The sequence below is a fragment of the Rhynchophorus ferrugineus genome, unplaced genomic scaffold (assembly GCF_030347505.1).
Source record: "Rhynchophorus ferrugineus isolate W39M unplaced genomic scaffold, kcgeb_rfMv2 rfM2, whole genome shotgun sequence".
Lineage (NCBI taxonomy): Eukaryota > Metazoa > Arthropoda > Insecta > Coleoptera > Curculionidae > Rhynchophorus > Rhynchophorus ferrugineus.
Window position 1 is genome coordinate 27,767,716 of NW_027472581.1, and position 16,513 is coordinate 27,784,228.

Here is a 16,513-nt window from a genome sequence, read left to right on the forward strand (position 1 = left end):
GTGAAAAAAAATTTAATATTAAGTGATAAAGATTATATCAATATATAAATGAAGTAATTTATTAAGAAAAAAAAGGAAGAAATTATAACTTAATGATAAGAAATTAATCATTTGGCGAATATTTTCAACTGTAAATTTGTAGGTGTTAATGATTAATTCGATTAAATATGTATTATATGACATTTTATGCTTTGAATGTTGTATCAATAATTATAATTATTTACTTTAAAGACCTTGTCATTTTTTGAAGACTCAGAAGTTTTGAAAATTCCATATTTCATTTAATGTTAATATTTTAATGTAATTTTAAGAATAATAATACTTATACAGTCAATTCAAAATAGCAGTGACACGGGAAACGTCGCAATGTTGCCGCAGCTATTCTGAATTTTAGTACATTTAGGCTCTGACATATAACAAAATTTTAATATAAATAAAATAATTGAACAAATATTTTATTAAATATAATTTATTTTAACATTATAGTACATCAAATACATTTATTATCGAAGAACTTAAAACTACAATTAATTTTACAGCCACAATAATTTATAGGTTAGAGTTGTTTTATTATATATTCATTAAGCTATTTTCCACACTAGTATCGGTAGGGTTCTAGAAGCGTTTTTGTATGTATATCCCCCGAAGGCCTTATGTACTTAATTAATAATTGTATATCTGATTAATGTACTTTACTCTCATTAGAGAGCACATTTATGTTTTACGATTAGTTCTTGTTTCTTTCAACGCAATGTATCCTTGTAAAGTCATTATGATATTACTATATTTCTCTTTAGTTTGTCTTGTTACTATCTGTATACATCTTTCTAGATAAAACTACATTTAAACACATTCTCCTTAATATATTTGCCATATCTGCAAAACAGTTAGTGTTATTTTTCTACTTATACATGTTAACCAAACGTTCATGTATATTCTGAAGAATAACACACATGCTCATAAAGCTTTTACACTATAATACAACTCCCTACAATTAATCTATATTAACTCGATACTGACCTTTGGTGGTTTTCTCTTTTATCACCCTGTCTTGATAATCGGCAGCATTGAATCAAAATCCAACATTCATAAAGCTTTATTCAATCACAGTCACTTTCAGAAATACTAGTCAAGTTAATAACCAATGTGTCTGATCGAGCTCATACAAATCGAAGGTGTTACTTTCGACTACGCCTCTTTCCATAAATCCAGACTTTTCATAATGCATTGATGCACTATGTTATGACTAACAAAACCTAATCAATTGTTATTCCAACGATTACCTTTTTCCATGAGCCTTTGTTGTCTTTACACTATATTTATTATCATCTTGCCATGACCAACCTAATGTACCATTCTGAAATACTCATGTTTCTTTTAAATATATAAATTGATATAATTCTTCTTTGATTTTGTTATATGTTTTTAAAACTTGTATTCTTTTAAAAGCAATGTCTGGAAGTTCCATTAAACCCCTTCGTGGGTTATCTTTACACCACTTAAATCCTATATTATCCAACAATGTATGAACGAAAGTTCTACATCTCTCAAATTGCTGTATATCTTTTGGATCTTTGTGGATACTACCCAGACTAACAATTTTCTCTGAAATAATTGTAGTAAATTATGTTTCGATTGAAAAAAACTACTTACTGTTTTATACATTTCGTATAGTTGATCTCTGAAACGCCTAGATTGACGTTATATAGTATTTTTTGAGATGTTTTAGTGACCGTGTCCGTACTACTAATAATATACAGTGCAGCTGCAAGGCGTAAAAAATATTTTCAATAAAAACCGGGGCGATTTCAAATTTATTAAAGCAAAGCGTTAAAGCAACGTTTCTCGGCTTGTAACCCGTAATTATAATATTTCGAAAAATTTTCAGGGGTTTGGCAAACGGACAACTTTTGCAGGCTCATTCCGTTAAATGTTCGAACTTCTCTAATAGCATTCTATCTCTTTTTATATTGAATTACATGACAAGGATAATATTATCTGACTGTAAAACGAATTTACAACAACGAATTGACAACTTTAGACATATACAACATATTGACACTCGTGTAACTGCTATTTTTAATTGACTATATATACTATGCTCTGACTGACAGACCCACTAATGCAATGAAGTATGCAGGTAATTTATATATGCAATTTTATTCTTTTAATAAGTATTCATCATTCGATAAGTTATCATTTAATATTTGTAAACTCGCTTCCTTCCCTTTAATGTAACTTTCTAAATCTTCTAGCAAGTAAGAAAAAATGAGAAACAAAGAAAAATTCTAATATATTAATATTTTTTAAGAAGCCTAGTTAGCTGCAATTATTATTACATATCATATCTCTTCACTACAGTACGAGAGCGTATGATTATTTCAATAAATTGTAGTCGAATTTCGACCAGTGCGCGATCACTACTATACATATAAACTAGTAAATTCAAAAACTAATCTAATCGCCCTCTATATATAAATCGAAGAAAAAATGTCCAATCTTAACAATAAAATCGTAATGGAATATCAATTTCATTTCCGACATCTGCCAAAGATATTATGACCCCGGATTTTTCCCGTCTTTCCCTAGATCACCCCGACTATAAAGCCATCCGAATTTCCGAAAACTGCTGGCATGCCCCTCTCCGCCGCCGCCCCAATACCCATATCCAGTCCCCGGCTCCTCCGCTCTCTTCCGCATAATTCGCTCATAATTATTTCACGGCTTTCACTTTCGATCATCTGGACCGACCCAAATTTCCGGCGGCTCGGTGTGATTTGCATAAAATGTTGAAGTTTACGACAAGAATTTCTTGGATTGGTTCGGGCCCACGCATCCTATCGATTTCGGTCGCTTGTAATGGAGAATGTACTTACAGAAACATTCTTATCGTCAGTTTTGTCGTGCCGCTTAAGGTGGTTTTCGGCCAGATAACTGGAGAAATTGTTGTTGCTACGATTTATCGAAGTTAATGAATATAACTAAATATAGATTCCGTGTTTTTGAAGAGTTGTATGTTTATTGATGCTACCAAGGGTCTTTTTTTTTATTAGTTCGATATAAAGCACAGCCCTAGATATCTGCAAAGAATGAAAACTAATCAGTTTTATGAAACATAAAAGTGCGATATGGACAGAAACTAAAACTAAAAAGTCGACGATTTAGAATAACTGAATTGAAGCAAGTAGTAGCTATTTTTGGTGAATCCTAACCGGTATTCGTAATAAACTTCGGTAGTTTCTGCTTGATTTTGCAAGGCTACCATTTAAAAGCAATCTAGAGGTAGAATCCAATAAACTATAACATTTATTTTTGGATTTAATACTGGTGCTGATGGTAGGAGCTCTGGTTTGTAAGGTTAAGAATTTTGTTTTTTATAGTTTATTTGTTCTATTATATTGTATATATGGTAGACAGTAATGAAAAAATCATCGATTTGTGAATATTATCATAAAAGCTCATAAAATACCAATTTTAGTGTGATCAGATATATAAAGATATTCCATCCAAGTGACTATCCTTTCGGTGTTTATTCTAATTTTGCAAATTGAATTCAATTTTATACTAAATTCTTTCTATTTTAAATATAGTTGATCCTGCGAAAGCAAAAGCACAGATAAAAATGACTTAATTCCACAGCTTTAAAAGTGAATAAGAAATATTGAAGTATGGCTAACTTGAAGACTTTGAAGTTGAAGAAAAAAATACAGCCATAAATGTACACGTGTATATTCTACACACTTTCTGTTTTTGCATAACGAAGAGATTCGGTGAGGAAGCAATGAAGGTATTTTTAGTGTTGCGCAAGAAATATTATTGCGAAATTTTAAAGATAAATACTTGTGTTACATGTTTTATTTTCACTTTTTCCTTTTAAAATTACATATGTTTATAAAAAGTTAAATAACTTAGATATAATATATAACTTAAAAATAATAGAGACTACACTTAGTTGAACTTGAGATTCAAGTGACTTTTAAGGTAAGTTGCGAACTCCAGAATATATTATATTATTGAAGTATACGAATAATTAAAAACAACTATAACTTCTATATATTCATTATTATATTATTTAAATTTATGGATAATTATCAACAAATGACAACGTTGCAAATTCAAATCCTTCTGCACATGCCAGGATTCTCCAGAACCACACTCTTGAAGCGTGATTATTAGACGTTGTACCCAACATAATATTATATCTTCACAGGCAATAAAAGAATAGTTTTCTGTGGCGCACTGAAAATAAAAAATTAATGTACTAGGACAAACCCAAGCGCAAGAAGTCAATACAGGAGAGCCATTCACATCAATCTCGAAACGAAATATTTACGAACATATTGCCATTGGTATGATGGGAATAGCAAGACGTAATATATTAGAAGCTGCTAAGACCGAATGAAACTATTGCTGCAGATTTCTACCGACATCTATTGAAACAATTGAATAATTGAACATTTATAATAAATCAAAAGGATTTTGAATGTCAATAGAGGCTTTGAAAAATTAAAAAACTAACACATAACAATTTTTTGTTACGTGTCAATAATTTTCAAAAAAATTTGAGAAAAGTCTAGTCTTATTAGTTAAATATAAATGTTTTACAATTGTTCAAATTATAATTTTACGAAGTAGATTAATTGTTTTATATAATTTTATCATCTTTTTCAGAATTTTGGGAGCATCATTTTGGTTGTCGTTATCCAAATAGTTCGAAGACACCATATAACATTAGATACGCCAAGAACTGTACTGGCAGAGAACGCCTGACAGAAGAAAACACTGTCTTTGAAGGTCAGCTACAGTTCGTCTCGGATGCTGTGATGGCGTTTGCCTACGCCATAAGGTAAACTAATTATATCTTTTAATGCCATTTAGTATTACTCAACACTGTATAAAACATGTTCATTTTAAAATTCCTTAATTTTAGAAGGAATACAAACTCATTAATCTGGTTAATCCGAGGTAGTAGGGAATGATCACGATCAACGCGACGAACCTACAGATTTAGTCGTCAAAAAAGCTATTTCAATTTAAACATATCTTAAAAGTGGTACTGACCAATAATATAATCTTCAGTGGCAAGGCTCATTGTCATTTAGTAAGTTATATTATTCTCTCCTGTTATTTTGGTGATGAACCGAATAATAATAAGTATTTCCCTTTTGCCATCACTAACAAACTAATAGAGATTAGAATGGCTTCGTTATAGATATAGAAGAGAACCTGTAGATATGAACCTGCATGTTGTTCTGAAAACAATTTAATAACATAATATGAACACATGAAAAACCGGAAATGCAACAAAATAAAAAAGCCAACTGATAAAACTGTGGCAAATGAACTGGACTATCAGCTAAAATAGAAAAGTTCTATTGCGAAGATGATATATTTTCTGTATTGCTAATAGAGATTGATTATCTTATTTGATGGGCGGTTAATAATTTTCTAAAAAAAGGGGAGGTTAGGTAAAAAGGTGGAGAAAATGAGGAATTATTTTTTGAGAACCTACTACACACTTTCCAGCATCGCCCTGCTGACGTATATAATATGTTATATAATCCACGTAGAAATGAAAATGGATATAATGAAGATTATATTGAAAATGAAATATTGAAGATGTTATTATGACCCATAAACCAATTAAATATTCCAATCATTAAACATCATATTGACCAATTATGCGTAAAATGTTTATACATCAAATCACCGCTTATCAATTTTATGGGAATCTTTTGGAAAAAAAGGAAATTTGTTCAGTTGCATTTCTACATATGAGCTAAGCCTTTAATAAAAGATGGCACGACAGCATTGAATACAAACTGCTAAACAACTTACCTAACCAGATGACCCAAATTCTCAAATCCTGCATTTTTAAATGTCACTTCAGAGTAAGATACGGCCATTAATATTCAGATTAAAAACCCATCTATTTGAGTGTACCACAAAATAGTGTCCCTGGACCAATATTGTATACACCCGATACCAGTAATATGACAAAATGTAGAATAGCCACATTCGCTGATAATACTGCTTTACTCACTATAAGTAACAACATTGAGACAACTGTAAATGGAATTCAAATACCTGTCAATCACATTACTGAATGAACTAAGAAATTGCGAATATAATCAAATGTGAGGAAGTTTATACATTTTAATTTTATATACAAAAGATAGATGTTCTGTCAGTGAAAATTTAAGCTTATAGGCTAGTTCCGTTTGGAAATACATCAAACTATTTTGGCATGAAACTGGATACCAAGCTCAAATTAAAAAACATGATAAAACAATTGTGACTTAAAAAATGTGGTCATTTCTTGGACGACAATCCAGATTACACCTTCAAAACAAAATATTATACAAATTAATTTTGAACCCAGTATGAACCTACCGTATGAAATTAACGCCTATATTATAAATAGGGACATGCACACAAGACCTACGGTAATAACAGCCTAAGGCTACCAACGGCCATCGAAAAAACAGTTCCAAAAAACACCAAATGTTTGAGAAGAGTGGACCTACCAAGAGGTTGAAAAAACAAACACTAAATTAATACAGTGAAGCTATATTCGAAATCCATCAAATCCTAATTAAATTTGGGTCTGAAATCATAGCTCTGAACTTTAAGAACGATATTAATGAAAAGTTATTAAAAAGTGAATACCTAGCTTCAATATGTATGGCGTGCATCTTTTAAATAAAATACTTACTATAGAATGTTATTAAGTAAATAAAACTGCAGATATTAGTCCGCAACTATCTCAAAAGAGAGATATTAAATATTGTTACACGCTAGAAGGTAACTTTTCAGTACGCTTTATATTATATTTTACTCCTTAGGTTAGAGTAATATGTATGAATATATTAAAAATCATTGGGGAGTATTTAATTTAAAAAATAAAATGTTCTTATATACTTTTCTACAATTAATTTTGTTCCATTTTTATATAACACGTGAAATTGTAACTTCGCCAAATGACACCCTATATAACCTCCTAAAAGCCTCTAAAACAAATATATCTTGTTCCTATATCGAAAAATTAATCGACACAGAGCGATCCGTAAAATATTTCACGGTTTTCAATTCCAAGCCGTGTGCTGATCGCGTTACATATACGTTGTAAGAGAGAGAAAGGGAGGCTGAAAGTCGGGCATTTTTCTCAATTTATCAGCCGTTATGGTTGAGCAGTAGCTTGGACCCTACCCAAAAACGTAAAACACCGATATATAACTGCTGTGTTAACGTTATCAGCCTACTTAACAGCCCTATAATTTCTCGAAGAAGATTTAGTGATAAAATGGTATATCACCAGTATCTAGGATCAGTTTTATAGCGTGTATTTCGCTTGATAAATCTCTTTAAACCAAAAACGTATCAACTCTAAGCTTATATATAGAAGGGAAGAAATAAAAACAAAATTAGTTAATTATAAATTGGTTAATTATAATATAATTTAATTTTGATTTCTTCAAAATTTTATAAATTATATTCTAGATATTAATAAAATATTAAGTATATAATGATTTATTATCATCTGAAAAAAAATAGTTGACTGAATATTAGCAATACTAATAAAAAAAGATAGGTTTTCTTTACATATTATATATTATATTATACTCAGTATTTCTCAATTATTAATTTCGTTTTAATTTGTAGGGATATGCACAAGGACTTTTGTAAGAAACCCGGGCTATGCGACGCAATGAAGCCAACAAAGGGAAGCGAGTTGTTGAAATATTTACAGAAAGTGAGCTTCACAGGTAAGGACGTTAACTTACAACCGAAATAATTAATAAGGTCGTTAAATTGAAATACGTGGATATTCATATTCATTATTTTCATTTCTTCGAACAACTAAATGCTATGTACCCCTTCTATATGGCACATAAAAATTTACAACTCAACCGACTATTAAATGAAGGAATTAATTCTATATCTGTGAAGTACTTTGTAAATACATTTGTGAAGCTCAATGCTTAGCAGTCAACCATAGGTAACACCATTGACTGGCTTTGGAAGGTTATATTATTTGGAACGTCATTAGGTGCTTGCATTTATTCTTCTTTTTTTATTTTCATGCACTAAGTTCTATAAGTTTCATGCTATAAGTTCCTAAAGGTGTTTAATCAAACGAATGTCGAGAATACAATTTTGAAAGTTCCATGTTTACCGTCTGTACCCAGTGATCAATTCAACACTACCAAGTTGAAAACTGTTATGTTATGTAGGGAAATATTAAAATTATTGAACTTAACGTTGGATATAATAGATCGTTGCATTGACATTTTGTATTTTTATAAATAGCCCCAATTTATCTAATCCTTAATGCACCACCTGATTGGCAATCGATTCCTTTTAACTTAAATTGTGCAAGTTTCGATGAACTAGTTCGCACAAATTTAACTGAATTTGAGTGGTGGCTTTGGTTATTTAGATCTAAGATTATCATTCCACGATACAAAGTTCACTCCGGTCAAATCGCACTATACTTCTGGCAGAAGCATCCATAAAAATCCCTCGTGCAGACTATTGTTTGTGGCCTCCACTGTGTGACATATTTCTAGTAGAACCACAGGTCCATTTAATCTGGACTAAATAAAATCCATTATCACTGGCCTGTAGTGCTGGTCAATAACTATATGAAAACGAAACAAAATACGCACCAAACAGTGACGTTTTGTGGGTGCATTTTAATCTTGTGTTACATTGCGTCATTCCATCTTCAGCAATTTTCTGAGTTAATACTGCCACTTAAGTTTATATATCGGTGAAATTTATTATATTACATCACATTTTGAAGAAAATGGGGACACCTGGTGGCGTAAAATTTAGCTCGGTTAGTACACATTGTATTTAGAGGCCTAGAATGTTTATGTAATGTGTATTACCAATAATGTGTACATAATAATTCATTCCAACAAAACGAAATGCACTCAAGTCAAGCTATCAGGAACAGCCATCAGATCGGTGGCACAAAGTATATCAACAAATATTTTAAAAACTATTTTCATCGGATCATGCCGAGGCCCTGCCAACTCCAAATCCAATACAATAAAATTTTCACCGTTTCTGTTGTACATAAATCGACTATAGACATGCAGTTTCAAAAATCAAAATCTGGCAGCCCTATGCTGCAAAATGACGACAGCAACTTTAAATTTTAAACGGTATTAAGCCGAAAAGTGAATGCGCTAAAACACTATTAAACGATTTTTTATAATTAAGCAGCATTAAGTAGTGTTATTTGAGATTTTGTATTCCTTAGTAGCCGTATTATTGGAACTATGACAAAGTTATGGCAGGTTTGGATGAAAAATGTATGATCATGTAAAGTTATATTTTACATTTTTTATGAAGAGAACAAAACAATGTGTCCGTTTTATCGAAGAGTATATTCCGTTATGAAATAAAAGGCATAACATTAACAAAAATCAATTATAGCAACAATAGTCTATCCTTTTTGTTTAAAATGTATTTAGATATGCACAGATAGCTTTTTGAAATTCATAATATAAACAATCAATTCATTTCGAATTTTAAGAATGTGGATCAATTTGATGTTTAGTGAACACAACAGCTGAAAAAAATTGTTCTTACTTAAGAGCTAATAGTAATTTACATAATTCTGAAGACATATACATATACCATTGTTCTAGAGGTAATTGTAAAAGTTATTAAAACGTGCATGTAAATTTTATTGTTTTATTATGTTTTTTATGTTTTAATTTCTAATTAATTTCAGGTTTTGTTAGGAAATTCATTTGGTAACAAAGCACCAGCCAAGTATTGCAGCAAATAAATACATTAATTTGTACATCAAGAGTTAAAATGAAGGTTAAAAGAGTATTAGCGAATTATTAAATAGTTTCATTGAATTAATTTAACATTTTCTGATGAGTTGTAAATCTCCACTGTCAATATTTAATGGTTAATACAATAACATATATAACATTATTTGACATTTTATTCCTTAAATCTTTTATCAATTATCTTTGTTATTTACTTTATAGACCTAAGTTTCTAAATGTCTATAATTAATTGAATTATTATATTAATACACATTTCTAAATTGTAAAAAATAAAGTGCTCTTCGTTAGTCTTCTAATACACATGCTAAAGCCTAATAAAAATTACAAAATCGTTTTATATATTCCCTAAAAATGATACTGTTATATACAATACTCCGGTTCTCAGAATTTTAATAATTATGGAAATTAATACTATAAAGGTATGCAGTTATAGCCATGCGGATACACCATTTATACCACTCTTTTAACTTTTTATCAATTGTTCATCAATCAGTGAAAGTTGACTCTAAAGCATGGAAATTTCTTGTCATTTTAATATATTGAAATGTTTTAACATACAAACGTATATTATTTCAATTAATATTATATATCTTCAATTAATGTAAATGCAAGCAAAGGTTTTCGAATCTATTATCATATCAAAAGTACCACAAATAATTCCAGTAATGTATAAATTATAATGCCTACACTCAAAACAGAAACTTTTCAAGTGATATAATTTAATAAGGAAGACTAAAAATATATAGAAATCCTTAAATCCATTAGAATCAATTCAGTACATTATCATTTCAAAAGTACCAAAGATAGTTCCAATAAGATCTAAATTCTAATGCCTAAGCTGAAACCAGAAACTTTTCAACTGACATAATGTGATAAGGAAGACTATAAAAATATCCTTAACTCCGTTAGGAGATTTGAAATTGTAAATCCAATAAAAAGCCAGTATCCAATACACAAACACATTTTCAGTGCGCACTGGGCGTATATAGACAAAAAAAACGACATGAGACATTTTTTCAACAAAGTAAAAAAAGGTTGATTTTATTTTATCTGTTCGTCATAAAATCGCAATAAATCTCCTATCGTAGTCGTAAACAATTCCGGGGGACTTTAGAGCGTCGCGTTTTGCGACTTAAAAACGCTCCGCCGCCTAAAATGGACGGAATAAAAAATAAATCGAGAAACAGAGGCAGACGATCTCGAAAATATTACGGGTAGTGCCCCTTTTCAGCCTCTCACTGTTGTTGCTCCAGTCGAATGGGAAAAAGGCCAACGAATAAAGAGGCCCTTTCAAAGGAACTTTTGATGTGTGATGTAATACCATTTGCTATAGATTCATCTTTACCGCATCATAGAAAAATACGTTTTTCTCTCCGTGTGTGTGTGCTTCCACTGCGTTCGATTTGAGGTACGGCAAAAAATGAAATGATTTACTTTAAAGATTCCCTTTTGGTTTCTATGGTACCCCTTTCACCAAGCTTTTTCCTAATAGATTCGAAGACTTGCGTAGGACTGGGAAGAAAATTATTTCGATTTTTATAAAATGAATTTAATATTGTAGATTTTTTTATTAATATCTGTTGAAAAATGTTAAATCTTCAAGAAAATACTATATCATTACACATAAATACGCATAAGTCGTAACTAATACAATATCTTAAGTAACCTTGTACAGTGCACATTGTTTTAACAACTTATTCAAATATAAAATATCAGAATTATATTAAGATTTTTCAGATAATACGTAGCAAGTATAAATTTAAAAATATTAGAAACCACTTTTAGAACTTATAAAATTAAGCTCCTTTTAATTTGTTTCTCCAGGGTATTTTTATGCATGGTAATATTATACTTCAATGAAAATATAGTCCGAAAATATTATATACCACCCATACATAGCATTAAGAGAATATCATATTTACTTATATCTTTATATATACAAATTTCTTTACCTTTGTTTGTCGACGATCAACTCCTAAAGTACTGAACCGATTTTAATTAAAATTTTGCACAATGTCTGTAATTTCTTCCAACTTGAAAGATAGGAGAGTTTATATTTCAATTTATAGTCGCAAATTTTTTTTTGCAAATTATTTATTTATTATATGACATAAAGTTATAATTATCTATAGTATCTAGAGTATTCTATCTAAATTATCTAGAGTTCCATAAGGTTCTAACAGCTGACGGTGTAAGGTAATTTATCGAGTGAATTGACTAATTATCCAATAGATGGCGCAATGTTAAAATTCCTGTGGCGACCACTACAACCCTTTAGGCCACCACGTATTCATTTATATCAAGTTCAAATGTTGGTAACGCTGGTGGATTGGTACCGTGCGGTTCTCAGCTATAAAAGACCACCACGACGACGTCTCGCTCTCTATTGTTTTCTCTACCCCCTTGTAAAAGTACCACTTCCACAGCGGTACCGTACTTCCTTTACCTAACCTAATATTCTATCCATTCTCCCGTCGACCAAATGTATCATTTAATATCGAAATAAACAAGTTTTTATTCAACCAGTGTTTTCAGTTCCCTTGCGGATTCATTACACAAAATAGTAGTGAGTGTTCGGATAAACAATCGCATCGACACCCACACAGTCCCGTAGGAATGTTCGTCTGGTCGGTCGGAATGTGTGGCTGTCGTCACCATTGTTTATCGGAACACTTCCCACCATTTTTGTGGAAGGAATTCGCAAGGGAACAGAAAACACCGGTTGAATAAAAACTTGTTTATTTCATGTGTTAAATACTACATGTGTGCAACGGGAGGATGGACGGGATATTAGGTTAGGTTAAGGAACTACGGAAGCGCTATGGAAGAGGTACTGCTACAAGAGGTAGAGAAAGAGAGAGAGAGATGTCGTCGTATTGGTGTTTTATAGCCGGAAACCGCATGGTACCAATCCACCAGTGTTGTATACCTTTGAACTTGATGTAGATGAATACGTGATGGCTTAAACGTTTGTAGCGGTCCTTACATTACTCCCCTTCTAGTGGAGCTTCCGTGGAACGAACCTCCATGTGGTGCAGATTCCTGAGTGCACCCGCAATCACGCAATCAATCCCCCAGGTACTCGTTATGAGATGGGGAGCCAACCTTAGTCAGGAGTATTTAGGAATCAGCTGCCATCGAAGGAGTACCAGGACGTAGTTCGTTTTGAAGCGTTCCAATTTGTTTTAGGGTACTTATAAGTGTGGTGCCTTACGTGCCCCGTTTCATGATGCCAAGGTGTTTGATGTTATGCATGATGGGCTTCTGTGGTCTTCGTCCATGCTAGTCCCGTGATATAATATCGACCATGTGATGGCGATGGGTTCCTCATGCTATCTTTTCATGAACGTGTCGAGCACCTGTCGAATCGATCCTGTTGAGCTGGTCTATTCATTAAGCAGTTTGATCACGTCGGGATCACCATTTGTAGGATTTTCGTCTGGTCGGTCGGAATGTGTGACTGTCGACATGATTGCTTATCGGAAGACTCACTACCATTTTTGTGGACGGAATTCGCACGGGAAAAAAAACCCCGGTTGAATAAAAACTTGTTTGTTTCATTTGTTAAATACTGCATGTGTTCGGTGGGACGATGAACGGGATAATAGGTTAGGTTATGGAAGTACGGAAGCGATATGGAAGAGGTACTGTTACAAGAGGTTGAGAAAGAGAGAGAGAGAGACGTCGTCGTAATAGTCTTTTATAGCCTGGAACCATTTGGTACCAGTCTACCAGCGTTACCAACCTTTGAACTTGATATAGGTGAATCGGCGATCACAACAGTACTCTGGGTTTTGATGCAATTAAACTCACAATTACTTGGTAGAAACAGCAATAACGTTTTATTTTCTGATTACAAAATTTGGTAAAATCTGACACAAGGGTAGTTCTTCTAAAGGCGGTAAAAAGAGGAAAGAGAGCCTTCCAAGAGTTGCATTTGAATTTATACCTTATATATAATTTCAATCCATTCCTTGAAAAATGAGAAATTATATAATAGCCATAAATTAACTAGCTGGAATTTCTCTGAAAAGTTTGTACGTGCGCATATTTCACAAACCGTACAACAATTCCGATAAAATTTCCATTTTATCAAACATATATATCAATAAAACTATCGTCGAACAAAATTCGCATCTAAATTACGATTTTCGTAGCACCGAGCTGCATAAACTTACTATACGCATATCATACAAATGCAGAAATATCTCTTTCCGGGCTTATACATCCGTCTTTCTTTGTTACCCCGGAATATAGAGCAGGACTAAGGAAACGCCCCCTATGAATGGCGAATCTCATTACGACATTATTCTTACTTAAATAAAGCTGGTATTTTTCAAAGCGTTATCTTTCTATTTCCCGAACGGGCGGAAATTTACATTCTTCGAGGAAACCTTTCGAAAAACGAAATTTGTTTTATAACACTTTGTATCTTAAAAAACATATATATAACCTATAATAGCTTAATACTATACATTAAATCAAGCCATAATTCAAATCAATAATATACAAGGTCTCCAGTCAATACTGTACATAGCCGACCATGAGATTATCCCAGTATCAATTTGCTCAAAAAGTGAATAAAAACGTTCTGTGTAGTAGATTCTGAGCTCTATAGACTAACGCTGAATCCTGCAACTAACATATCAGTAGATAAAAACATATGCAGAGTGCGTGATTCATTTATTAGAGATTCACTACGTTCCCTACATAGATATTCAGCTACTTTATTAATTCCTAAATCCATGGTTCATTTATTTATGAAAAAAAACTATATGTACCGATCAACACAAAAGCTATTACACGACTCCAGAGCTCCGTCTGAAACTCTTCAGACGAAAACTAACATCAGAAAAAATAAAAACGAGGAAGAAATATCATTATGCCAGCGCTCAAAAAATTGGATATTAAGTTCAATAACCTTACATCCAAACTGAGACATGAAATAAAACAATTAAAAAATAACACATTGGTTGAATTTCTGTGTGGACTTTCTAACCACCAAATGCTTCATTTAGAATACAATATGTACCACAAATTTAGAAGGTGGCTGAAGTAATTATGATTCCTGACCAATGACCGAATTATTTTAGTTTGATCTGCTATATTCTGAGATGTTAATCAAGATTTCGATAAAGTTTAAATCATAAAACTAAAGTAATTCTAATGAGTAATATTGAGCAATTTTGGAGTCATATATAACCGATACTTCAGAGTAATTTTCGTGTGGCTTGGTTCTCTTGATTTCCAGCATGTGTTCTAGTAGCTATATTGTTTCCATGTTGCTGTCATTTAACAACCTTATTTAATGTTTTAAGGTAAAATCTTGGATCACTTCGTATATCCATTTGATTTCGAGATCCTCGTGCAACTCTTCATTGCTTATGTAGCGATAAGCATTGGCAATAAATCGTAGGTCCGTTGGATTACTAGTTGGTGTAGTACAACTCCATATTGACACCCCTGAGTTCCAAATTGGCTTCATAATTGACTGATAAACAGATCTCTTCGATTTTTAGGTCAAGCTGAGTGTACATTCCAACTAACGAGTATCCAGACTCGTTAGTATGATTTTGAAATTCTGATTTGAGGAAAATAAAAAAAGATGTGTTTCAGAGAGGTGTACTGAGGTCAATCATGAATCTGCTGTACACTCGGGATTTGCGTACATTAAATTGAAATATTGTTGCTACGTTTGCAGATCCTAGCAGCAATTGGAGATAAAAAACTGAATTAACAGAAAGGTTAAAAACAGCTATTGCCAAAACACTATGCTAGGCAGAAAAATGGCGCATCAGACTAAATCACTACATAGTATAAAACAAAGTCGCCTTTTCTGTCCCTATATCCCTATGTGCGCTTAAATCTTTAAAACTACACAACGGATTTTGATGCGGTTTTTTTCAATAGATAGAGTGATTCAAGAGGAAGGTTTATATGTATAATACATGCATAATATACTAAGGCAACATTGCTAATTTTAGAGGTTTCTAACGTGATGTCGTAAATTAACCTATTTTTTTAGGCTTATTTAGCAATTAGCAAAAACGCTGCCTAACCCTACGAGTTAGATCAAATTAATGTACTACAGTATTGTACACCATAAAAAGGTCTACAAAAAAGTCCGCGATGGTATATGTTTATCTTTTAGGGATAACCCACATTAACCATTTTTATTGTTTACTTTTTACGTGAGAAAATGGCTTATTTACGAAGCTATTTTAAGCAATACGGCATTAATCCTTATCGAATTAAGTACCTTAAATACAGTGTGCAATTAATATAGATCAATATGGTTCCTTACAGCATGTAAATTAAACAAATATTTTCGGAGATATTACAAATTTAAAATTTGCGTTTAAAAATGTGTAAAGTAATAAAAATTGTATGAATTTAGATATTCCAAAGATAGCAGGAAATCTTCATAGTAAGTATAGGGGAAGAGGAATTGTTTTACTCCAAATTTAATGCGTGCAGGCCAAGGGCAGTAATGAATGAACCAAAAATACTGGATCGATTTTAATCATGTTTTCATTGAGTGACATAGGCATATATATTTTATGCCCGTGCAAAGTCGGAGCGGGCCGCTATGTTTTTATATACAACGTTCATATTTTTTCTGTAGTGTATTTAATTTAGTATCAGCATTGCACCCGTGCGAAGCCGGGGCGGGTCGCTAGTCATTGATATAATGAAAA

General features: G+C 32.1%; 1 protein-coding gene across 2 annotated transcripts in view; it reads left to right on the forward strand.

The window, feature by feature from the left end:
- Positions 1–16,513, forward strand: part of LOC143191719 (metabotropic glutamate receptor 2) — a 609,670-nt gene that overhangs the window by 525,045 nt on the left and 68,112 nt on the right. For both annotated transcript variants that reach the window (XM_076397081.1, XM_076397080.1), the window contains 2 exons: positions 4,672–4,846; positions 7,663–7,766. In XM_076397081.1, coding sequence (XP_076253196.1) covers positions 4,672–4,846; positions 7,663–7,766 — 279 coding nt within the window. The remainder of the gene's footprint in view (positions 1–4,671; positions 4,847–7,662; positions 7,767–16,513) is intronic.